Source organism: Liolophura sinensis, chromosome 1 (assembly GCF_032854445.1).
Source record: "Liolophura sinensis isolate JHLJ2023 chromosome 1, CUHK_Ljap_v2, whole genome shotgun sequence".
Classification (NCBI taxonomy): domain Eukaryota; kingdom Metazoa; phylum Mollusca; class Polyplacophora; order Chitonida; family Chitonidae; genus Liolophura; species Liolophura sinensis.
This window is the reverse complement of record NC_088295.1, coordinates 72530130-72556974: the sequence shown is the minus strand read 5'-3', so window position 1 is coordinate 72556974 and position 26845 is coordinate 72530130. Positions and strand designations below refer to the sequence as shown.

Here is a 26845-nt window from a genome sequence, read left to right as displayed (position 1 = left end):
AAAAGCATGTAGGCAGATGAGAATTTCAACCGTATAAATAGGGCTGATTGGTAATCGTTGAAGGGGTAGCCTGCGCTCTGCTATTCAAGACATCCCCACGGCCGCGTCTTTCAGTCTGTAGTGGTATTCTACCGCTCTAAAGAGTTTCAAACTGGATACACACTCTGCACTCTAACGGGTACTCTGTCTTAAAGGTGTTATCTACAGCTCTACAGCTCCACAGCGTGATTTCTTCAAGCTCTTTTTCCACGGGTTCAAACGTTGGGTATCTGCGGTTCTTGCTTCCAGAGTGTGTTTCCTTTTTCAAAAGTAGCCTCGGAGTAAAGGGAGCAGTTGCTGTGCTGGTTTTATTTGATTTCCTTCGTCAGAATGACAGTCCTATGGAATTCGTGCCTCTTAATATCACTTTTGATGATCTTCAAATCCGTTCATTGTGTCACAGACTCTGCCAATAGTTTTGATGATCAGAATTTCAGGACGCCTACCCAAGATAACCAGCAATCCGAGGTAAGCTTATTCTTATGAAGTACTGCTCAATGACCATCGTACCATTATCTCTCCAATATTTCACGAGCAATGTTTAAAGGGGTGAAAATGAAACGCCGTTATGCTTTCCAGTTAAATTGGATTTATAGATACTTAATGGAAACGCTTTGGTTACAGCTTGGAATATCCGACAAGCATGTGGTTCAAGTTTAAATTATTAATAGTCGACTGCTATAAGCAACAAGGCTAAATCTATTGGTAAATCAATTTATTTTATTTATATTTTTTGTTTCTTGTTAGTTTTAAATGTTTTCATCTTGGAAAATATGCAAGTGAATTTCTCTTCGAAATGGTTCTGTTGGAGAAAGTCGTAGACAGGGCATGTGCAATACAAGAGAACAATGCTTACTGCTGCATGAAACCAATTTACCCTTGAACAGGAAGTTACTGCCTTACACTCACGCATTAACGACTTATCCTCCTAATGGACCCAAGACCGTTTCTCACTTCGTATAGATGTCATTGGTTCCAAACATTTTTCACGGGATTTGGCTACGGCGATATGATGGACTATCTAGAAGAAGTTCTGTAACCTTGAATAAAGTTGTCATCTTTATTTTTTAATCCAGCACTCGCATATCACTGGTACATTGTGATGATAAAAACCCATCCCTATTCGTTTATCGCAAAACCTAGATTTAAACAGGACTTGAAATAAATGCTCAAATAATCGTTTGGCCAAACAGAAGGTCTCAATAATGTTGTTAGAGTGATACAAGAGGGAAGCCGTCACTAATTTTCAGCGATAAAGGACGTTGAGGATTCTCTGGGTAATAAATCCATATTCTAATTAACGCCCCACGATTGATTTTGAACTCATCTAGAAAACTATAATGATGTTTTTCGTATTGCTTTAATGACCATTGTTCGTAAATGCGGCAAGTTGACGTAATAAGACCTTATTTAAGTAAGAAGGGTGAAATCCTGAGCTTAAATGGAACCCGATAGATTTGAGCAATAGACCCTGAGACGTTATTCTAATATTTTACTTTAGATGATAGTTATTATAAGATTTCCAAAGCGTTAGAGCAAATGAGTTTCACCGGAATACCCGTGACACGTGACTTTATGAAGAGAACTGACACATGATATAGTGCTGCGGGGACTTAAATTTCAGCAAATTTGACTTATTGTGTCAGAAAGATAGAGTATCATAGTGCGTAACAGGCTATTTTGCCATTGATAGCATTATTTTAGCCAACGGCATTCCACTTAGCAACCACACTTAAGCCATTTCAAGCCAAAACCCATAAAATGCGCAATCACTGGGCCCATTTCCCACTATATGCTATAACGACGTAGCGGAATCTACACATGCGATCTGGCACCTTGTCAGAGCTCCTTCTTAGGTTGCGATATAATACAGATACGTTTTTTTTCTGAAGTCGATATTATGTTTTGCAGACTTGAAGGAGTAGTCTTGTGTTTGCTTTTTTTGGTGGGTGTTTAAAGCTATGCTCATGAATTTTTCACTTGTATGACCGCGCACAGGTTCACGAGTGCATAAGGGAACCAGAGATGCACAGAGTAATCTTAACTTAAAGCGACAACCGTCAATGAAGCCACTGAGGTCCCAATTATGTGGTGTTTGGGCGACTTGTCTCAACCCCCAAAAATCGACGTACGAAGACGTGATACCATGTTTCAAAACATTTAAAACTCATTGTCGCGTTTTCATAGTTTTCGTCGCGTTTTGTGACATCGACTTCATGTGCGCAAAAGTCTTCACAGCCGACTTTTGAGAGACGATGTCGCGTTTTGAATTCCTTGAGTTTCGTTAGGACCGTTACGCATGTGTGTTTTTCTGTTTCGTTTTGGTGCTTGTCATCGTTTCATGACCAAACTGGTGGTCTTTTACACTCACTGAACTGACGCACTAATAAGATCACGTAAGCACCGATTGCTTCGGTGTCGATATTCTGTGTTGGCTTGGATGGAGCGTTGCGTCTGCTGTCTTCGGCACAGTGCTTCAGTGAGGCAGCACTCTTAATATGTCTGTGTTGGGACCTACTTGCTAGAACAGGACACTGAAAACATACGGGAATAGTGACACTGAAAACATAAAACACCTCACACACTGTTCAACTCTTTGCCGTGATGCTTCTAAGAGAGAAACGTTTGGAAAACCTGTTCCGCTTTGTCAACAAATCGTCGATTTTGTAATAAGAACAGATGAAACGTTACCACTGATAATCTTCACGACACTCCTGGACACGATTTTGTCAGCTAGTGATCGCTTTACAACGAGTAACAGACCCAATCGAATTTCATTAGAGAATGTTGTGTCACTGAATGTATCATTGTTAATATTGCTGAGACGGACGAACCTGTCTTCAACCTGTCTATTTTTGGTGCCTCGAGCAGATCTATAAGACACTGTTAGTCTGACAGTCGTTAAACTTTTAAACATGCAATCTGGACCGCACTGTCAATTTTGTTAAATAATCTATTGTTTCAGTGGTCTATTCACTTTACCAGGGCAGTGAGAGCAAACGTTGACCGATAGGTTACAGCGTCTTCATCAGTGGGAGATCCTAGTTAGAGTATTTGAGTGGATTGGCCTATAGGTTACAGCGCCTTCCTCAGTGGAAGATCCCAGTTAGAGTATTTGAGTGCATTGGCCGATAGGTTACAACGTCTTCCCTCAGTGGAAGATCCAGTTAGAGTATTTTGAGTGGATTGGCCGATAGGTTACAGCGTCTTCCTCAGTGGAAGATCCCAGTTAGAGTATTTAAGTGGATTGGCCGATAGGTTACAGCGTCTTCCTCAGTGGAAGATCCCAGTTAGAGTATTTAAGTGGATTGGCCGATAGGTTACAGCATCTTCGTCAGTGGAAGATCCCAGTTAGAGTATTTAAGTGGATTGGCCGATAGGTTACAGCGTCTTCCTCTGTGGGAGATTCTAGTTACCGTATTTGACCTAAAACTACTCTTGTCTCATTCTGAAAATTCCATTAATTTTGGTAGTGTTTCGAGGTTTGCTTGGAGTGTACGATGATATCCTAGTGGAAAATATAAGTTTCCCCTCAACAAGTGACATTTTATGACCAATATTTACCTCTAAAACTGTACTTTTGGAGCTATTTTTTATGAGAATTAAAACATAGCTAAGATTTCAAAACTGCTGCTCTTTTCAACTCACTGTGACGCACTTCATTAAAAAAGACCAGCCACTGTTTAGATAGGAGTCAGTACACTGTGTGTACAAGGGTCGAGGGAATGGGGTTAAGTCGGATATGTCGGCATAGCGTTTCAGTGATGCAGAACTATCAGTATGCCTACATTAGGACCGGTCTGCTGTAGAAGAGCACGCTGAAATCGTATGGAAAAAGCAATATTGAAAGTGACGTTAAACCCCAAACCAAAACCTAATGAACACAAAAGTTTAATTTATATTGTGATTGTCGATGGACACTAAGGAATAGTATTTGGCGCCAAGTTTTTAGATCTGAAAGTTTTGGAACTGGTCTGGTGGGTCACGATGAAGATACTTTAGGCGAATATCGTCAGTACCAGACTAACAATCCACGATTGTTGTAGTGTCAGCATTATTAGCCACTGATCTGGAACGTTTTCAGCCTATAATGTTCCGTTCCACTTTATCTCAACCAACGCAACTGAAAAGAATGAGCAAGAATCTAACTCTGTTGACTATATCACCTGAAATTACCCTAAACAAGTTAATCTAAATCAAACCGTCAGTTTACGTAGAAATACATATATGGTAAATTCAATATGGATTCCAACGCGCGTATAAAAGACTTACAGCATACAGAGCTAAACCAGAGCAGCGTCGACTGTGTGATAGCTGACAAAATGTCGCACATTCTCTCTGATGTACGGCCCGCTGTCAGTTGACCTCGGTTAGGATTTTATTCTAACTGTTCATATGAATGCTTAAACAGAAGCAAATTACCGCCCCTAGCCCCATGGCTTATAAGCAGAATTAGACGAAAGAAAAATATAGTGATGTTAATTGCAATATATTAGATCTCCCTGGAATTAATCAAAATGCTGTATTGTCATCACAATTAATATAAAACACATGAGACGGATTCAATTTTGAATTGGCTGAAAATCACGATTTATATGCCCCTGATTTTCTGTCAGAAGCCCATTGCAGCGAACAGTCTGTTGCAACTGAGCTGTTATCCAGATAACACTGATATGGTATGAAACAGTTGTGCGGTAAATCAGTTCTACTGTAATATATATACAAACAGAGTTATGAAATTCAGTTCATATTTAACCCATAGACACTACTCTACAGTAAAGATTAAATACCACGTGTTTCGAGTGAAAAAAAAGGAACATAGCGAGACACAATACACCGGGTGTTAACTACATTAATTAGTTATATAAAGTTCATTATTAATTTTTTGATACTAAGTTGTTGATAACCTTAACCTTGCCTAACACCTTTCTCCGATTGCCGTTTCTACTCTGCTCAACAACGTGGACATAAAATGCAATAATTGCTGAGTAAGTTACAAACTTACATCAGTAACACTCATAACGTCCTAAGTCATATTTCCTCCGCTTGTTTCCTTTATGTTTACAAGGCTTGCTTACCCCATACGATGTGGTTCCGTCTTGAAAAACCCTAATACGTATTTGACCTAATACCTATCATCGGCACTTAATAAATATTTAACGGCTTCAAATAAACAAAATCAGAACAAAACAGCATTCTGGACAGAAATGCCTATTCCACGCGGCGGTGGAATACCATGACCCTTCTTTCAAAATACTGATAAATAGGGGGACATTTCACTATTATATAGATAACAAACTGAGGTCGATTTTTAATCAGGTCAATACACTAACAATACCAGGTTTCTGATACTCTCTAATAACTCAGGTCTGAGATAACCCAAGTTGATGAGAATATCAGTCTCTTATAATCCTAGTATGTCATAATAGAAGTGCATACTACTGCAGAGTAACCCAGGCCGTGATAACACAGGTTGATGACAATTTCTATGTGTAATAACCCTGGCATATGGGGGACCAAATTAACATTTAATCGAGAATTATCCATATCACTAATTCATTTATTGATATCGATAAAAGAATTACTGATATCGATAGATATCTATCGATATCGATAAATGAACTACCGATATCAATTATCGATATCGATTATTCATTTATAGGTAACAATAAATCATTTATCGATATCCATAATTGTGTGCCATTTATCGATATCGATAAATGAATTAGCGATGTCGATAAATGAATTAGCGATGTCGATAAATGAATTAGCGATATTGTTTCCGGTTTAGTTTCAATGGAAATGACAGCTACACCCTACGTTGTTACGCCAGATAAAACAGAGGCTTATTTTTATGATTCAACTGATATTGATATATTACATTTAAATTACCTTTGTGTGATCAACCGTTTTCGCCATAAGGCTTCATCAGCAAACTCCAGTTAATTTATTTATTTATTTGCTCAAGACTATTTCACATGTACATTTGCGACCAACGGATTATTACACATTTACACGAACAGAAATTTCTTTTCTACTGCTAAAGCACTTCTAGTTTATTTCTCTTTCGCTTGGTAAACCAGACACTGTTAAATTTACACTATATTAGCGGAAGGACTACACGTACTTTACCTGTAAATTTAATTTATTTATTTATTTGATTGGTGTTTTACACCGTACTCAAGAATATTTCACTTATACGACGGCGGCCAGCATTATGGTGGGAGGAAACCGGGCCGAGCCCGATGGAAACCCACGACCATCCGCAGGTTGCTGGTATACCTTCCCACATACGGCCTGAGAGGAAGCCAGCATGAGTGTAAAGTTAAGTTTTGTTGAGAAATGTGTATAATGGCGCAATGGTGCTGACTGGCTTACCTTTGCTAGTATTACTTCTACGCGGTGTAGGTAAGTCCGTCTCCACGCCGACCGTTTCTGTGATGCCTACATTTGATGATAATGGTGCAGATCGCAAATGTACACGGGCCTGTACCTCGCCTCTTAAGATCGCAGAGTGCCTTGTTCAGTGAATTAACAGGGTCTGTTGACAACGCTGAGTTTATTCGTGTCAAGTTTTCCGAATCCTGGAACAATCTATTGTTTAAAGAATACAAATTACCAATATTTTGCTGTAGTGTTCTTTCAACTCCAGTTATTGGGTTGTTTAGGACACGCAAAACATCGTCCACATCCGAAACACCCGCCATTTGAACTAATTCAAACAACGGCAAAATCCCCCGACATGTTAGAAGGGAGCTACTATTATCATGCAACTAATGTCCCTGATTTATCGATATCGATACATAGCCATATTTATCAATATCGATAAATGAAATATCGATATCGATCAATAATTAAACGATATCGATAATTCATTTATCGATATCGCTAATTCATTTATTGATATTGATAAATATGGCTATTTATCTATATCGATAAATAAATTAGCGATATCTATAATTTATTTATCGATATCGATAATTCTCGATTAAATGTTAATTTGGCCCCTCATACCGGTATGTGTCAACCAGTTTCTAATACCACTCTGGTTGGTGATAATGTCTGTTCTTCTGGGATTAACCTGGTAAATGACAATACAACTTTTTGATACAACGTGATATAACTAAATACGTATAGCAAAGAAAGTAAAACCAGAGCGGCGACGATTGTGTGATCGCTTGCAAACCGTCAAACTCCGGTTTATGCCCCCCATCTGGCCGCAGTCGTATAAGCAAGGTATTCTTCAGTACGGCATAAAACATCAGTCAAATAAATTATTGTTACTGTTCATGTAAATGCATAAATGGTAGCGATAACAATCCCCTAGCACCATGGCTTAAACAGAATTAGGTAAAAAAATTATTCTTGCATGTAATAATGCTGCATGGTCAGTGCAAATACAAGTTAGGCCTCAAGTCTGGGATAACTCAGGCGTGTAATAACAGAAGTCAGTAATAATTCCTGCCTTCCGATTACCCTTCATGTCTGTGTTATAACGAGCTCGTGGTACCGTGTAATAACCCAAGTCTAAGTCCATGATAATTTTTGTCTGTAATAATTCTGGCCCGTCAAAACACAATTTAAAGCGACCAGACTACAAGTAAGAGAAAACCCAGGCTTGTAATTCTGTGAAAGTTTCTGTCTACCGATAATAGTTTCTATCTTTTCGTTATAATACTGGTTTGTGACAATACTCGAAGTTCTCGAAACTACACCATTGTGATAATTTACCCATGTGTGCGATAATTTAGGTTGTCCACAATGTCTGTCCACGGATGATAATTCCTGTCAGTGACTATAAAAATTCGCTATACCACACGTCGAACCCATGTCTGCATGTGGTAGATCTCGGTGATGATAACTCCTATTTGAGTAACTTCTTTAATTATCTGATTGATGTTTTACCTTCTACTCAAGAATATTTCACTGATGTGACGGTGGGAGGAAATCTGACAGAGCCCCGAGCGTAAATTCCTGTTTGTTATAACATTGATCTTTGTTAAGTTGTCACATGACGAAGATGTCGCTTATCTACGACTGCAATGTACCGAGGAGACGTTTTAGTGCAGATTCTGTCAAATTGTCATTTGTCATGCTGTGAGTAAATTACATCTCAAAACGAATTTCAAAATTGTGATTTTTTTGGACGGATGGCCATCTTCACGGTTGAACAGCGACACTGAGCATGTGTTATTTTACCAAAAAGGGTACAAATGCTCCAATGCCAATTTACAATGTTGTTATCGGGAATATCTTGTTTGTTGAAAGCTCTGGGATTTCGGCTGTTTGCCAAAGGCTGAGGTAGCCGACCAACTATTAGATTTTAAAGCGAAAAGCATCAATATTCAAAAGCCCATTACGTAGCTATTCTTAGTGTTTGATTTATATGCAAGAAATTAGTTTCAATGGCGGCGTTTGTCACAGTTTACTGTACGTTGTCATCCCTTTTTGCTCACGTTAAACTCATGCAATATTTACAGCCGTTTCACTTACTGCAGACAAGAAAATAAGCAGTGAGATTTGAAGCCAAAGCAAACACACAGAGTAGGGATGTTCCCTATGGAAGCAAGACAGATTAAGCACAAATTTCCCACAGTCCTGAATCATATCCAGAACAGATAAGTTTGGCCAATGCAGATGGTGGACTAAGGGCAAAACTGAAAAGGCGTTATTCATGTATATGGCCACTGGGCAACGGGATTCTCGTTCATCCATCATTTAACGTATGTGGACTGAAGTTCGTGATACCAAAAAACTGGCGCCAGTTCCGAGGAAACAAATAACCCCCCAGCAATATCCAAACAAATTTCACCGTCTATCTTTGATTTCCCAGGTGAACATATTTGGGCTATTAAATATAGATTGTCTGAATACTGTGTTTGAATTTTCACCTATTCAGCTTGGATTTACTCATGGATGTCACTGTTACCGTTGCAACTGGGAAGGTATCATCGATATAGGCAAACTGAAATTTACAAATAACGACTCCAATATTTACCTAAATTTGATAATATATACCAAGATTTTGTTCCTGTTCATTTGTAGTTAATGTAGTTTTCAGCTATATTTAGATCAGTTCATGATGATGTCTTTATGTAGACGTTCTTTCCTAATGTCGACATTATTATAGCGCTGCCTCACCAAACGCGACACCTCATGCACATATTCACATTATACTGACACTGTGCTGATTAATACTTGACTATATTCGCTTCTCCCTCCCCCTCCCCCTCTTAACCTCCAGTCACACCCATACGTTCGACTATTTAAGGCAAACTGCGACAGAGAAATCGCAAGTATTTGTCATAAATCTTGGATTAATCGCACGATAAGTCATGAGTGATCTTCGCGAATCTTAATGAATCTGAAGAAATTGCTAGCGATCGTGTGGCTTTCAGAATGGTCGCATGTACAAAACCAGTCGCAATCAGAACTATAACCGCTCTTAATTGGTCGGGATTTGTCGTACGAGCTGTCTACAAGCGTCACAAACGATGTTCACACGTTTGTGTCACACACCGTCTTTGATTCCATGCAAGCATGTGACTTAGCGCGAATAAATAGTCCTGCGAGAGTCACTTTGGGTCAGTTTAGGTGTGATGGAAAACATTGTCCAGGGTTACAATCGCCTTAAATCGGCCGCGATTGACAACGATCAAAAGATCGCAGTAGGGCGAAGAGGTCGTAGGTAGTATTAGCTGTGAGGCTGTACCTAGATTGTCTAAGGTATGATTAGGGCCTGGAGTGAAGCTCGGATCGACTTAACTTAAAACCCCTGACTTAAAGCCGTAGTCAAAAGAGCAAGAGATGGATTCGAACATCTGATTTCATTACCCACGAAAACAACACTTTAATGTACTAATTCAACTAATAGGTAATCAATATATTGCAAAGTTTATTGATCAGTCTGTTGTCTCGTCTTATCATTTGGTCTATAACGTAATTGTTTCAGAGCCCCACACCTCTTGGGGTTTTAACACTCACTAATATCTCCTCATATTTAGAACCAGCTGTCATGTCTGGAGTCTTCAGAATTGTGATTCGATGAAATAACACTTTACGGCATTGGAACAATCGTCCTACAGGGGCACTTCGTTCACATATATAACTGGGGCAACGTGGAAAGTGACGTTAAAACTTGAAGTTTAGAACTCTTACTAGGCGAAAACAGAGGGAGCTTAAATGTATGAAGGATAACAACTGCCGGCTTACAGAACGACGACCATTCACTATGGACTGGCATTCTGTGGCTTAAAATCTAGGCCTATGTGCCATATGCTGGAAATAAGTTCATCTTCCTGGGATTGAAAAGAGGGGAAAACGATTTTTCTCCAGTATTCTGACGCGAAAGAGTAGGAGAATTGAGTAGATATGGAAACACTTATTTTAAAGCCTGTCAGCTTCGAAATACTCTGCTCAGGTAACTATTATTGAATTTAAAAGTAAAAAATCCTATTAGTGTACTTACGTGTTTGATTGATCGTTACTGAGTTATAACAGGTGAGTAAATTATTCTAACAGACTTATTCTAACGGATTAGATCACCATATATTTGAATGTAATCGACTTAATGTCGTATCTGACCATATGTTGGGCAGTGATAATGATAGCGATAATCTATAGAGAGGGCAAAGATCTGTGAAACCAGGTCTCCGTAAGTAGTCCAGAATACTAAATCTCTTTCCCACGCGGTGTCCCAAGAGGTTTATCCTAATATTCGACTGTAGCTCAACGTGAATTTGCTTTGATGCTTATAGTAACAAAGAAACCAGGAAATGATTTGCAGAGAAGGATTCGCTTGCCAATGTTGAATTCATCATGACATTGTCCACATGGCAATATCTGGACTGAGTAAAAAGTAATTTTCGTCAAGCTATGCTTTTCAGTCATTAAGACCTTGATGCCATCATGTATTACATGAAAAAAGACAATCAATAAATGCCGAGAACATTTAAGACCAAGAGCCAAAGAATGGTATCTATGCAGTTTCACTCTTTAACAAGTTTTGTAGAAGAATTTCTTTCTGTTTTTGCAATCATCATTTATGTGCTCTTGAATAATATTGTTGTCTTATAATATAATAGCGGAGTATGAATCAGTTAATTACACTGGATCTATACAAACTGATCGTAAACACGTTTATTCGTATTGCCATAGAAGAGCGCTGACAGCATAAAAGCCAAAACGGGTTAATATCTTTACAGTCTAATTGACTTAACACATATGACATTGACTTAATTGGAGAGGGCATGTCCGTTGTCATAGTACTTGATATTCTGTATTAGTTTTGTTAAGCCATAATAACTCTGTTTGGATGTTTGGAAAGTTTTAAATGATAAGGCAAATATTAACGACAAACCAGCTAATCACTTTCCTGTCACGTATGGAGAAACAAGAATTGCAAACTACTGCGCAGCGCTGAATCCGAACCGGGTCAGAAATGTAAAGTGCAATATTTGTGAAATGAAGGCGTAAATAATGTACTCAGTCGACGCCGATGTGACGCAAGCATCTCAGGCAGGTCATCTCTAAGCGACATCTCTTAACCTCTCTTTTGTTTATTGCTGTTGGCATCCGGAGTCAAAGACGGGAAAAGCTTTTATTAATTCTAACCATTTAGAAATCAGTCAAAACGGAAGTCTTTCTCCGTCAGCGTTTATTAACCTCGTACTCGGCGTAATTATGGCGTTCTAGCCCACGCGTTCACATCGGTGGCATCGCGTGATATAAGTGTGAGCACCGCTGATCATTGTCGCAGATAACCAGCAACTTTACATCTCAACCCCCATCCATTTCCTTCAGGAAAACGTCGCTCAGCCATTTCCCTGTCCATCTCCTCATTTCTGTTTGCCGCATTCTCTCTTTGCAAATTGGTATCGATGTAATCATTTCGTTCCTGGTTACAGCAATGCAGGGGCCACATGTATTCTGAGCTCTCTGAAAAAAATTTCGATCAGACGAAACAACATTTTCTTCATGAAAAATGAACTAACTTACTGACGGTAAATAAGTGGTTTAGGTAAAATGAAAGTAAATTTTCACTCTGACCATTGGTGTTCGGCATATTCGAGGTTAAAGATCGACCGTGTGGGAAAGAAATTTATGTATTTATATGATTGGGGCCGAACGGCCTGTATCTAAAATTATTTCGCTCATTCGATTCGGATCAGGTTTATGGGTGCCCGAGCCTCGGAGTAACCCGCCACAACTCTCTACAAACCTTCTGACTTCCCATCACAACTCTCTAAAAACCTTCTGACTGTGGGCATTGGTTCATCGCTTACTATTACAGCCCTGCTTTTTTCCCGATATATTTGAGTACGGCGTAAAACTCCAATCAAATAAATAGTTCTACAGTTGCAGCTGACAAAATGATCGCTGGTTCGAACTCGCGACCTACTAGATCAGGTGCAAGTCGCTTTCCGCGAGACAAGCACTCGACTCCAAATAGCCAGCCAGGGCCCCTGGAGAAATTAATTGCGGGTTCGTCTTCCTCCATGTGCATTTTAATACATTTGCAATTTAAATTACCCAACAAAAAGGTTCTCTCGAATAACACCGTAGCTTTTTACAGGCAATTCTGTTCAATTCGAATTCAAATGTTGTAATCCTTCGGTCTTAAGACGAAGGAAACATCCTAGTCGATAACCACAGAACTTCTTAAAGCAACCCGATAATAGCCTTGTAACCCACAATGGAATGAAGCAAACTCTGCCTAATATAAGAGAGAAGTCAGCGACCAGGGCTGAAGCTATGCTGACAGTCGATACACCGGAAAAGAAATCCATATTCTCCATGCTTTTCACATGTCTTACTTCTTTACCGCATTTCACAGCGGAATAATGCAATAGGAAGTACAATATAAGGTATACCCTGTACAGATGATCTTCAAGTTAAAGGGTTCAAATGTACATAATCTAAAATTTTAAATTCTAGAACTATATCTTAGTTATCGCCTCATTTCCAGGCTGATCATAACGGAAAGTAACCTGTTATGATGCCCAGTTTACAGAAATCATACCACGCCTTCAAATCAAGCCATTGCAAAATGTATTTTCGGTTACATATTCAAAGACATGCAGTAGAGACCCTTGTACTTTTGGACAGACGTGTTTTTTCATTAGATAGCCAGGATCATTCTGTTTTGGAATCAGGCCTTGCAGTTATTGTCCTGTCACGGTTTACAAAAGATGCGCAAATATCAGGTTGACTTTGAGATTAGGATAGACAATATAATCATGAGTCCAGTATGCACCCATTAGTTCTGATTTTGATGCAGTAGCTACTATACTTCATTCCAGTGATCATTATCGTGTTTAAGACGAACTGATAGAAAAATACGTCTTTGGTAAAATTTAATTAAGTTAATTCATGGGCGATTATTTTTATACCTTACGTTTGATGCCACACCTGTAACTAATAAGACACAGGTAAGCCGGACATTCCTAGATACACTCATGTTCCAACATGTTTACTTCCTAATGATTAGCCACGTCATGGTATAGGTCTTATGAACTGTCGTTTAGGTATTGGGGAATGTTTAATGTTTCTGGTGTCTTTGTACTGTCAATTTATAATACCAACAGATATGTATAGGAATAAGCTGAGTCTATATGGATAATTTCTAACGAAGCAAAAGTTTCTGTGCTCGAAGGCATGATTTGATCACGTCTTATTTGAAAAGTTCTCTTGTATACAAGAGCTCTGATTTCGCGGACGCGAAACAGTTGTATTGATGTTATATGAGAAAAGACACCTGTCGGTTCAACGGGACTGAACAGGTTTAATAGCAGACAAACTGACATTGACAGGTGTAGACATACCAGATCTTCCTCTTACAATCAATTAGTGGAAACATACCGTCGGCCAGAGCGACTAGCTGCCAGCTAAGCCATTGTCTTACATTAGCCATTATTATTCCGGGTGGCTCGCTATGAATGGACCCGTGTTCTATAGGAATAATAGCTAGACTGTAAAAGCAGACACGGGGCTTTCGCCGTCAAGGACGGTATATTTTTAATCAAAGACTTATTTGCCTCCTGATAAAGCAATGATGAAGCATCAAAATGGACACCGCACCATTGTCCACGTTATATACTGCCCCCGATTCGCCCTTATCTCTCAACGTACATGTATTGAAATGAAACAATAGTCATCGGATGAATTGTTTCCAACACAGCTTATAATCCGTCAGCCTGTTTATGGCCCGTGGGATTTGTGTTGGTGCGAATTGCTTTGATAATATATGTATTTGTATTCTTCTAGTGTTTCTTCTCCAGAGAAATGAAATTCCTTTAAATAATGAGAATATACTTGTATTGTACGACTGAGTTTTGAAATGAACTGGGATATGGTTTCACTATAACGATATAGCTTCAAAGTCTTATAAAGTCGAAGAAATTCGAACTGTCTAACCTGTTCTAGGGATTTGACGGAGATTTCCGCCAAGCGCTTTCCTCTACCTTCAGGGAATGGTTGGTTTGAGACTATAAAGGAAATTAGCGCTTTCGTTGAAGTTCGTTGCAAAAACAAGTGACACTAGAGAACTGGGGATTCACACTCGGCCATCCTAAGAGGCAATCGCTGTCCTGCAGCCCTTCTTAAACCTTATCAATTCTTCTGTCTGCTACGTCTTAATTTAACCTTCTCTGCGTCTTTTATTATCTTCCCAAGGCCAGAGGCAGAGGTATTAATTAGATTGAATATGAATTTGTTCCTGATTGTTTATATAGTATTTATGTAAAAGATGCCTGGAGAAAATAGCAGCTTTCGTCAACAATAAAAAATCGCCATCGGAAGCTTTAGCCGCTCAGCAGATTCAATATTTCCTTTCTTTTATGCATTATATCATTAATTGGATAGGAGCCCAAAACTGAATAAGCGAGAAAAAAAGGCCAGAAACGATCAATTTAATGGGGCAAAAAGATACCCAGTAAGAAACTGTGATCTTATTTCTTTTCACAGACATTTCTGTTTTTTAGCCTATTTGTAACTCTGCTTCCGTCATACGACATAAGAGTCTACAGCATAGAGAGTATATGAGATAATGTGATAGTCGATAAATGGTCACACGTAAACGGCGAAATTTGTCAATCTTGTCAATTTATCTCAGTCAGGGTTTAATTCTAACTGTTGAAGTAAATACTTAGATTGCAGAAAATCAAACGCCCCCCCCCCACTCCCCCCACCCCCAGGCACAATTGCTTGAACAGAATTTGGTGTAAAAAATCATCACCTATCTGGAATTACTCTGAATGTTGTGTTGTCATCACATATACAAGGTATTAAACAGTGACGTGAAAACGATGCAAATGGACCACGTATGTGGGACTAGTTCGCCAGCAGAATACTGATTTATGCAAGAGCACCACAGAAAGACTGAAACACAGAGAGTAAACCAGAGCAACGACGACGACAATTCCCTTGCCAAGGGTGGACTTTAACATTATTTCGATCACGGTGGTGCTCCAACTTAACAGACCGCGTTTGGTGGCGACATGTTTCATATGCTGCTTCAGTGGAATGGAGTACGGCGCAAAACACCAATCAAATAAATAAATAAATGGAATACCATGTCAGAGACAATGAGCAGACATGGCGCTCCAATTACTCACAGAATGTTGACATTAGGCTGAGCTTTACCTATGTTGAAATTCGTGTGAAAATGTGCACAAGACTTCAAATCATCACCGAGCTAAGAATAGAAATAGGAGTGGAGGCTATAACCTCTTAACTAAATGTACCATGATTGGTTGCGTCCGTTGAGATCAGAGAACAAATTTCCACCTCACTTGATTCTAATCCAAAAAAGACTTTGTAAATGTGTAAATTTGTAAATGACCTTAGCGATATACCAACAAGTGAATGCATGCCATGTCTTCTTGATGATTTTTGTTGCATTTAATGAACGATTTAATTACTCCAGTTATGTTAGAAGTTTTCTCTTCTGAAAACCCAGAACGCCTAGGAGCCCTTGCAATAGGGTCGAGCCGAATTACCTCCCTTGAGGTCGCTCTCCTATTTAGGAGTAAGGTCTGGTTAGGTGGAACCTCAGAAAATGGCCAGTGGCAAGTTTTCAACTTAATAAACTAGTTGATGACCGAGCCTTGAGAAATAATTTAATTTTGTAAACTTATTTAAAAAGTCCAGAATGAACGTTATGTATCTTTTTATCCATTCGGGGGTAATTTTAAATCCTAGCCCTAATTAAATACAACCTCTTCGAACTCTTAAGCTGAAAACATCGACTTCATTTACGATCGCTCAACGTTTCTGAGACTCTCAAAGGGTGATATGTTTTATTACATTCTGATGCCTATAAAATATTTGTCACCACTACACTGCATGCCTGCTGTAATAGACGAGGCTCGTGTTTTGACGCCTCAAAAACTAATGTTGCGTTACGTGGTCGCTGTCGTGTAACAAGGGGGTTAATTCAGGGCCTATTTGTTTCGATACTGGTGCATCCATATCTGTGTGTGATGAACACCGTGATCACAAACGATAGGCGTGAACTCGCTCACTTGGTGCACTCGACTTGCTTCGTGCCTCTCGTTGATTTGTTGACTCAATTTTTTTTTTATCTTTTTAGTTAAATTATTGTGTTTTATATCCCCAAAAAGCGCTCTGTTTTACACAATACATTATTAAAGCTGATGGTGTTGTCATAGAACTATGTGCTCCATGCGGAGTCATGTTGCTATTGCCCGCAGTGCTCCGTCTGATCCAGACTCTTTTGTTTACGTTTATTGTCACCGAGCTTGAATTTATAGTGTCTACTTTTTTTCTTCATTTAGTTGTATCAGTAATATGATACGCAGAATCCTATATTAGTGTTCATTTCACACGAAAGTTAAGAAACGAGCTGAATATTCTTTCTTTTGTAGCGAACTAGATTTTCATATGAAGTTGGCATTATTTTTGTTGAACTCCGTCTGTAATGGGACTGATATTATTTTGGAGATGGACATACATGTGTGTATCTGGCCCTTAGAATTATAATCTTACAATATAATTAGACGGACGGCATAGAGAGCAAAACCAGAGCCGCGACGACAGTGTGAAAGCTGGCAAATCGCCACACGTAACCGATGCATTACGTGTCAATTTACCCGTCAGGGTTTTGTTCATACAAATGCTTAGTAGCAAATTACACGCCCACTAACACCATGGCTTAAATAGTATTACGTGAAAAAAATGCAGTGATGTTATTAAAATTACTAAAAATGCTGTGTTGTCATCACATTTAATATACATTAAATAACATTAAAACTATGCAAAGAGACCAGGCCTCATACTCCACCAGCAGAATTCATTTTGTATCTACAAACTTTGGTCCATCTTGTGAAGAGTTTAATACCGTTTTTTTTGGTGACCCTGCACAAAGTATCTTTATTTTTTATTTATACTACACAAAATGTTTCTCGTTTCCTCGCACCATGATCCTGACCGCCGTCGTATAAATGTAAAACACTAATCAAATGAATAAATCAAATAAATAAATGTTTCTGTACACACTGATCCTGGGTTCTTTAATGGGAGGTACTTTAAACATCATCACACTGGGAATTACCAGAGTAAAGATTCCTCCTGAATGATCCACGACAACCAGCTTTGTGTTAATTCGCTAACAGAACACGGTTTGGTAAGGCACTGGTGCACTTGGTGTGTGTAAGGCCCTTAACCAGGATCTGTCCTGTTCTATGGACGTGAATCGCGCACTTAGTAAAGTGTATTCTGTAAGTGGTCACTCCACATACGTTATTTGTCCATCTACTTACTTAACATGTTTACTGTACGACGGATCGAAGTAGCGACAGTAACACTTGCCATGGGTGGGATATCAAAGACTCTTTTCCCGGGAGAAAAAAAGCATAACGTGAGTGGGCGTGAGGGAAGGGCGAAAAGGCGAATACAACTGATTACCAGTTACAGCGGACAATTCGATGATTGACATACGATAACTTTGCAGTGGCTTTTCTCTTGTACATCACGTCTTGACTTTCCATATAGAAAGCCTGTAGCTTTGGGAATTTGATATCATCGAGTTTTATTTAAAAAAAGAAAGAATTACGAAACAAAGTTTGTCTGTTTGTGGTCCATAGTGGACAAAAAAGCCCTTTTTCTTCTGAAGTAATTTTAGGTAATTTTGTTACAGATTGAAAGGCCGGTCTATACATACGAAGACGACGACTTACTACAGAATGTGTTAAACATGGCCTCTAAACGGTTCGATGGGCAGACGTTCTTTCCTGTTCGCGGAAAGAAGCAGCTCCCTGGGGATAGTGGGCCAGTAGGATTTCACAGTGCCCGTGGGCGACGCTCTCTCGCCGATCTTTCCAGACTGTTTTATTATGACAATGATTACCCGATTTTACAGCGGCTTTACCCCGAAATCACCCGGCTTCCGCCCGTGTACCGAGGGGGGCATAAACGGTTGGATTCCTTCAGCTTCTACGGTGTACGCGGAAAACGCCCAAACGGATGGGAGAACAGGTTTTGGATGGGCAAGTCGGACAGCGGTGATAGGCTAAAATCATACCTGTCAGAATCCAAGATCAGCGGTAGGTGTATACCAAAGAAGGCAGGATTGTCTGCGGCTCACTTCGAAAGCCAATTACAACATCACAAGTCATTATCGCCTGAGCACCTTTATGGCTTTAGTTTTCCATGCAAAGTATTAACCCTGATAATGAGCCAAAACACAGTCTCCACGTTGCACACACCATTCGGTTGTTTCAAAGACGTATAATTACATTGAAGACAGACTAAGGAAATGAGTTTTTATACTGATATTAATACTATGGTTTCCTCTTAGATCAGCTGTGGTGTAGATCTGAGATGTAAAACAATTTTCAAGCAAGTTTTCAACTCTAGAAGGAGAAAAACAAACCATCGTGTAGTAAAGATTTATTTAATTGTCGTTTAACACCACATTCAAGAAGTTTTCACTTATACAACGGAGGTCAGATTCTGGGGTGCGATAAAGAATTCCGCGGGGTAAACCACCTACCTTTGTCAAGTTACTGATGAACTTTCCTAGGTGTGACGTAAATATATACAGACCGTATTCGTGGAAAACAAGTATCTTCAACAAACGTAAACGCTCACTGGTCGTCGACCGCCTATTGTCACCAAGGGCCTATAAGCAAATACATGTATAGCAGAGGAATCTACGAATTCCCTGTTCAAGGCTGGCATACGGACCTCTTGTGTGTCAGCGCTTAACCACTAGACCCCGACACTGCTCGCTCCCTGTGCATATACAGACTGTTAAAACAAACTTTAACTTTGGATACATTGGGTAGACATAACTAAAGGTAGAAATCGCAAACCTTCGCGTAAAATCCTTCGGGTCCAAGCTGAGTAGTGTGGTGATTGTCGCAAGCACGATGAGGTTTTGTGGGAAAACTGTAGTACGCACGTACCATAAGAAAACAATGGTCGGTACAGCTTGGACCCATGCCGTCATTGCGCATGAAAGAAAGAGCGATACCTTCTTCTTTATATATATATATATATATATATATATATATATATATATATATATATATATATATATATATATATATATATATACAGGCATGCATTTTGTAGTCATGGTCATCTATTAAAACCAGAATGAAAAGAATGAAAAGTGGATGACAAGTTGACCAGATTTGTGATCCCTACTTGAATCACCTCAACCTTGTTAAAAAAAGTTTGAAAATCAATCCCATTTAAAGCCGGCGTTAAATGCACCGAGAGACTGGACAAACGACAGTTATTCGCCGACGGTCTAGTAATCGCATAATCACCGCTCCGCTCAACCCACTATAAAAAGCTTAATCCGGTAAATACGCCGTCTGCTTATTACCTTCCTGGTCTTTGAAGGCGCCGAAAAACGGCCACTGATGTCGATTAATCAAGTCATTAAGAGATGTGGAAATAAAATCTTTGTTCATGTTACATCGAGCAGCAGTGATAAAGCGGAGGGACGGGGTCGACAATCTAGCCTCGACACATTGGGAATTTGCTCAGGTTAATTAAATGCTTCGGTTCCAATAAAACCTTTACTGTTGGCCGAGCGTGGACATGGGTTAACGCTGTACAAACTTGACCAGTGTGGGCTACAGCTAGTAGGCTGGTTACGGCTGCTTCGTTTTGGGAGGTTAGGCTCCAATGATCGCGAACAGCACTGTATCAGCACAGGGTACTCCATCTCAAGTGTAGCGCCAGCTAAAGCGACAGGTGTGATAAACCTACTGCGGGTGTATCTTTTGATTTCTTAACACTATTCTTCTATAGTGTAGTCCCAGATATTGAATTTGTGTAGATGACAATGTGGTTACATTGTAACTAGTTCCGAACAATCTGGTATATATATATATATATATATATAAATGCATGGGTGTAGGTTGGTAAAAAGTACGAATTTGAGTTCAAATTTGAAATGTGGGCAGTTTGGTATAGATATGTAAATGTTTGAACAATTTGATCTAAGTGTGAAAAACACTTTTTTATGGGTGTCTGAACTTGAACATTTTGATATGGGTTTGATTGACTGTTAAGACGTCTAAATCTGAGCAATTTAGTAGAGATTGCTTGATCATCCACATGGTGCAGTAGGTGTGTCTGTATCTGAGCCAGTTGGTGTAGGTTTATCTAAATCTGAACCATTTGATGTCAGTGATATGACAATGATGACTGTAATATATCCTGCGTTTTATATTTCTTATCTAAATCTGAACCATTTGATGTCAGTGATATGACAATGATGACTGTAATATATCCTGCGTTTTATCATCTTATCTAAATCTGAACAATTTGGTACAAATGTGGCTAAATCTGAAGAATTTGGTACAGGTTTGTTTAAATCTGAAGTATTTGGTACAGGTCTGTTTAAATCTGAAGAATTTGGTACAGGTCTGTTTAAATCTGAACAATTTGGTACAGGTCTGTGTAAATCTGAACAATTTGGTACAGATGTGGATAAATGTGAACAATTTGGTGTAAGTTTATCTAAATCTGAACAGTTTAGCACAGGTGTCTTTTAATCTGAACAATTTGGCACTGGTGTGGCTAAATGTGAATAATTTAGTGTAGGTTAATCTAAAAATCAACAATTTGATACAGGTGTGTCGAAATATGAACAATTTGATACAGGTGTGTCTAAATGTGGACAATTTGGATCAGGTGTGCCTAAGTCTGGATATTTTTGGTAGAGGTTTGTTTAAATGTGAACAGTTTGGCGCAGGCATGTCTAAATTTAAACAAATTGGTACAGGCGTGTCTAAATCTGAACCATTTAATACAGGTGCCTTAGGATCATCTACTTGATGCAGACATGTGGTATTATGAACAGTTTTTTGCAGGTGTCCCTAAATCAAGAAAAAAATGGGTGTATACGTAGGTGTCTCATGCCCAATCACTTTGTGTACGTGTGTTTAAATCTGAAGAATTTTGCACATATTTATCAACCTTGAACAATTGGGCATAGATGTGTGTAAGTCGGGACATCTAGTATTGCCATTACTCCAGGCTATCCGGAGTTCTCCACCCTTTAACCTAGCGAGATATAACTGATATATCATTGATTGATTGATTTATTTATTTGATTGGTGTTTTACGCCGTGCTCAAGAATATTTCACTTATACGACGGCGGCCAGCATTATGGTGGGAGGAAACCGGACAGAGCTCGTGGGAAACCCACGACCATCCGCAGGCTGCTGCAGACCTGCCCACGCAAGATATATTATTGATGATGTCCTCAAAACCAATTAAAGCAGAAAAAAGGGAGATTCAAAGAAGTATTACTGCATTCTTACATGTGAGCAGAAACCAGCTTAAGAATAAGAACGAATAATTATGTCTTAACGCCAGAGTATAATAAAGTCAGTGGTATCAGTGTGTGTGTTCAATAAAACAGTTCAATAAAAACATTTCACTTTCCTGTGGTCAGACCTTTATTTAAACGTTCATTTTAATGTTAGATTTCAAAAAGCTTGATGTAAATTAAGATAATCAGTGAAATTTACAAGCGCATGCGTTCTAGAGGGAAATGGACATCATTTTGGACTTCCATTTCCGTCGCTTTAGTCAAACGAAAATGGTTTTGGGGGTTTGGTATTTTCTGAAAGTGTCCTGGGAGTCTCAAAAGGATGAAGTTAAATAATAATATCCCTAAATATAGTTCTGAGCTACTTGTCACAAATTCTTAACTAATCACAATAATAAATAGACCCAATACCTCAGTTAAAGTCGTATAAAAACCTTGAGCTTTGAATTGTTAGAGAAGTTTTGTCAAGTGCATCAATATGTAAATAGTTAGATATTGATGCATTCTTTTCCGTAATATGGGCACAACCTAGTAACATCTGTTCTGTAACTGTCGCACTCCGGTAAATAGCCTTGTTTGTCAGATCAGTTCTGATAGATATGAACACCTCAAAACGTGAAGGTTATTATATTTTTTTTACATCTGCACCAAGAGTATGGTCCTAAGGCACCTGCACACAGATGTTCAGATTTAGACACACCGGTTCCAAAGTGTTTCCCATTTAGGCACACTTGTATAGAATTGTTTCACATTTAGGCACACCTGTTGCAGGTTGTTCACATTTTAGCTAACCTGTATATAATTGTCCATATTTAGACATACCTGTGCCATATTGGTCTTAACTTTGTAGCCACCCATAGGCAGCAAATTTCTCAAATTTAAACGCATATGTGTACTCAAGTGCATTTCTTTAATTGCTGTAACCATTGGCCTCGAACACTCAAGCTTAGTCTTCTTCCGGAGTAATCCGTTACAAAGCACAGTAAGCAAGAGCACTGTTGGAAAAAGAGTTGAGAACACAGTAAAAATAACGAAACATACATACTTCCTGCTTAATACATCGTGTATTGTAAGCTCGCAGTGGCAAGATGTTTTCATTTTATACATAGCTCGATCGCGTATTTCGGCGAAGCAGTGGTGTAAGTGTTAGAGCAATACCCGTTTTTTTTAAACCACTGACGACTGATATGCAAATAAACAGTCACGATAAGACAAGAATTTGAACTTTCAAATTACGACCTGGTGTTAAATTTTCCCCATTTTAAATGACATTGCCATTTCATACGAAAGATTATTAAGAACATAATTTTCATATTATAAAAAAATGAACCGTTTTGCCTCGCACAAAACTTTTTATGTCACTCTAAAACAATCGATTTAGGCATATATTTGCATTTTGATATGAAATCCCTCACTGTATTATACAAAAATTGACATCTATAACCAAAATCAGGTTTTGATTATGGTAGATCCTTGTTCTTCACTTGTTTTGTGAGTCATACTTTGGAAATATCGCAACCTAAAAAAATGTAAGGTTGATAAGACTTTTATTTGCTTAATTGTATAGGTCTTGCTTTGGTCGTCATGAGTTGTGCAGTTAAAAGCATGACAATCGGCTGAACTACATAATGAGTCATTCAAGATAATCAAACATGTCTTATCGTTGATAATTTGATTGTCATAAATGCACATACAAATTTACTATTAATCTTCTATGATAATGGAAATGGTGAAGCCAACCTCTTGTCATTTTATCTCAGTTAGGGTTTTATTCTAACTGTTCATGTAAATGCTTAAATTGTTGCAAATTACGCGCCAACCAGAACCATGGTTTAAGAAGAATTAAAAAAATGTACTGATGTTAAGTGCAATATATTAGACGTCACATTAGACGACAAATTGGCGTCCTTTTCCAACCTAATTAACTGGTCATTTTCACTTGTTAATATATTAATAACATGACTCTCCTCGAGAGTGTTCATTTCCTGAAATATAATTGTCAAGTGATATGACGTTGCTGCTAGTATGCTGATACATAACATAATGACCGGCTTGTTGTTGAGAGTGAAATATGATGAAATATGTATAAGTTTCCGACATTCTGAACAGGATTTCATGTTTGCTCTGTGCCATAGTGGTGGGAAATTGCTCAGATCATCATGCCGTGCCATGATTAGGTCTCTCTTTCCCACCCACAGTTCACCAATTGACAAACCCGATACTAACTTATTTTAGCTCTTTTTTTTAGCGGGATAGCCCAATAATACCAGGCGATAATTCGATATGATGCAGTACAGGAGATATGAAAGACATCATGTGCATTTGAGTTCAATTCATGGCTTCCTGTAGGCTGGTGTGTCTTTGTACCGACCAACTGACTGATAATTGTCGACTAGCACCGGACATCATTAAACAACGTTCCTACATGAAGATCATTTCACCTTGCCATGCATGAACTAGATATGTCCACGTAAAAAGACAATTTTTTTTCTTTGCTGCTAGTGAGAGACGCAGAAATGTTTAGTGGCACTCAAAACGATTCTGATAGCTTTCGAATGATGCCGGAGAAATATGATCCCGTAGGGACAGACATCAGTGTTTTTCCCACTCCGATCTCGATCACACCGTTAGTTAAAGGATGTGCCCGTCCCACCGAGAATGCCTCCCTACTGACCGTAATCCTAGATAAGGCGGCTTTGTCAGTCAGGCCTTTGGCTGAGGTCGATAGATGCACGTGGAATGGTTAATGTCATAGCCGAGAGTTACAGATAAGACCAGAACGATGAACACGGCAGTCTGCTTGAACGTAATTCTATACCACAACAAAACGTTATATCCCACGCACTCTTGACATGATATAAAATCATTATTAAGTTAATCATTCAGTCAGTGAGGAACCTTTCCTGTGGAAAAGTTTATTTATTTGATTTGAATTTTACGCCCGTACTCAAGAATATTTCACTTAAACGTCTCCTGGCTAGCATTATGGGTGAAAAGAAACCGGAAAGATCCCGGTGGATGCCCAGGATCATCCGCATTTTACTGGTAGATCTTTCCACTTAATGCCAGAGATGGAACAGTTATAAAGCGTGTATAGTTATTATCAGCGACCCAGAAGATAGATGGCAATGAATTTGCCGAACATGTAATTTCTTCATTAGTAATTAGCAGCACTTCTGTTAACCACCAACATTAACTACAATTTGCCAAGCATGGCGCTTGATCGATCGCCTACGGTAGACCAATACTTTACATGTAGAACCGGTACATAGAATCAGCTGAATTCAGCAAATTATCTACCTTCGCTGCTTGGCCCAGTTGTTCATAAGTGTATTAGGAGTTAAGGCCAGAATTAACTTTAGTCTGGACTAAAGTCCTATTAGTTTTATATTAGACCAAGACTAGTATTAAGTTTTAAGTCTGCCTAACTTTTAATACATTTTGGACAACTGGGCTCATATGTTTAATTGTAGTTATTTCCGGCTGGTTAGTGTTCTCATCAGAGTGTTTTTGGCGTCTTTTGTAGCCACATATTTCAACTATTCTGTCTTCTAAACCACAGAGTTTTTACAGCATGATGGGCATGTGGCCATAATGGAGCTACATGTTATTCAGATTTCAAACTTATCCCACAGCAGAGTGAACATTCTTAAGTATTATGTTCAACAACAATCAAATTAAGCAAGGAATAAATAAATCTGGAGATGCGTCTTTGCTGGCTCAGCGGTACACACATTGTCGCTCTCTCTACTGGCAGGTCGTGTGTTCGAATCCAGCAGTGGTGGTTCGACTGCAACTCTTAAGTCAGGTGGTTTGGCAGTTAACTGGAAAAGATCGACAGTTTGCCCGAGCTCAGCCCGCTTTCCTCCACCCATAAACCTGTCCCCGTGTCGTATACGGGAAATGTTGATTAAACCTCAATGAGATAGAGCCTACAATTATCGAGGATAATATAAATGTATTCATTAATATTTTTTTGTTTGTTTTAACCATCTCAGAATCATCCCAAGAAGGTCAGTCGCTGAAGAGACAGCCACCTCCAGGGTTTTATGGCCTGCGGGGTTGAGAACTGCGATTCCCTGGGCTGATACTAACCAACAAAAACAACAATCTACATGAACAGTTTTCTGTAATCTGTTGTGGTGAATGAATACGCGTGACGAGAAACCAAGTACAGTTTTGTTTGTTTACAGCCGTAATGAACAGTTCCCTTAATTTCACCATATTATCTGCAGTATTTGACTTTGGACTCTGTCAAACTCTTTATTCAAATTGTGTATTCTCCGCGGATATCTCTCTTCTCTGTACACTACTTTCTTATTCCAAGTGTGATTTTCTTCATTCCTTGTTTATTTTCGAAGTATTATAGATGTTGTAGAAAATAATTTTTTGAGCTGGGGATAAACCAGTCAGCATGTATTTATTCTTGGCCGCCACTTCGCACATTCCAGAGAAGCTGTGAACTGACCTCTTATCCGAATCCGTGACAAACGGGATCTGTCCCTAGTGACGTGCGCCATTTGCTTTCACTGGACAGTCTATCTTCTACCTACGATATTGTCCTACGACAAGTAACAGATTTATCACACTGAGGGAAAAACTGCAACGGGGCCATGCTCGATAAGAAATAAAATGTTGGTTTCTAAATTTATGTTGTTGAATTCGTAAGTACCAGCAGAAAGACAAGCTCTTTGATATTTCAAATAAATTAAGCTCTCAGTTATAAATTGTTGACAATAGGTCTATTTCTGGAAGAATATGATATCTACGTAACCGAGATTTGTCTAACTTTGGCGCTTGCTGACAATATGTTAAATGCCATCCCCTCAAAGAGAAGGAAATTTTGGCCAGGTGAAGTATTCGTGCTAAAATCCAACTGCACGGAGCGCTTGACACTTTGTCCTGTTAAAGTCGTCAGATGGTTGAAGGGTTAAGTGATTTCCCTGGTTTTCCATCCACAGATCTGGTCGCTTTTGTATATGGGACTG

The 26845-nt window shown here is 39.0% G+C and overlaps 1 protein-coding gene across 1 annotated transcript; it reads left to right on the top strand.

Moving 5' to 3' along the window:
• On the top strand, positions 1-26464 carry LOC135461791 (uncharacterized). Its single transcript, XM_064739023.1, has 3 exons — positions 1-507; positions 18197-18602; positions 25856-26464. The coding sequence occupies exons 1-3, from the start codon at positions 370-372 to the stop codon at positions 25921-25923; spliced, it is 612 nt and encodes a 203-aa protein (XP_064595093.1). The 5' UTR covers positions 1-369; the 3' UTR covers positions 25924-26464.
• Positions 26465-26845: the final 381 nt, after the last annotated feature.

What these genes read in the sequence shown, in the direction of transcription:
- LOC135461791 (XM_064739023.1), top strand. Translation starts at nt 370, where the DNA reads ATGACAGTCCTATGGAATTCGTGCCTCTTAATATCACTTTTGATGATC. An exon ending in AAGATAACCAGCAATCCGAG is followed by an intron (nt 508 to 18,196) that starts GTAAGCTTATTC and finishes ATTTTGTTACAG; the next exon opens with ATTGAAAGGCCGGTCTATAC. An exon ending in GTCAGAATCCAAGATCAGCG is followed by an intron (nt 18,603 to 25,855) that starts GTAGGTGTATAC and finishes TAACCATCTCAG; the next exon opens with AATCATCCCAAGAAGGTCAG.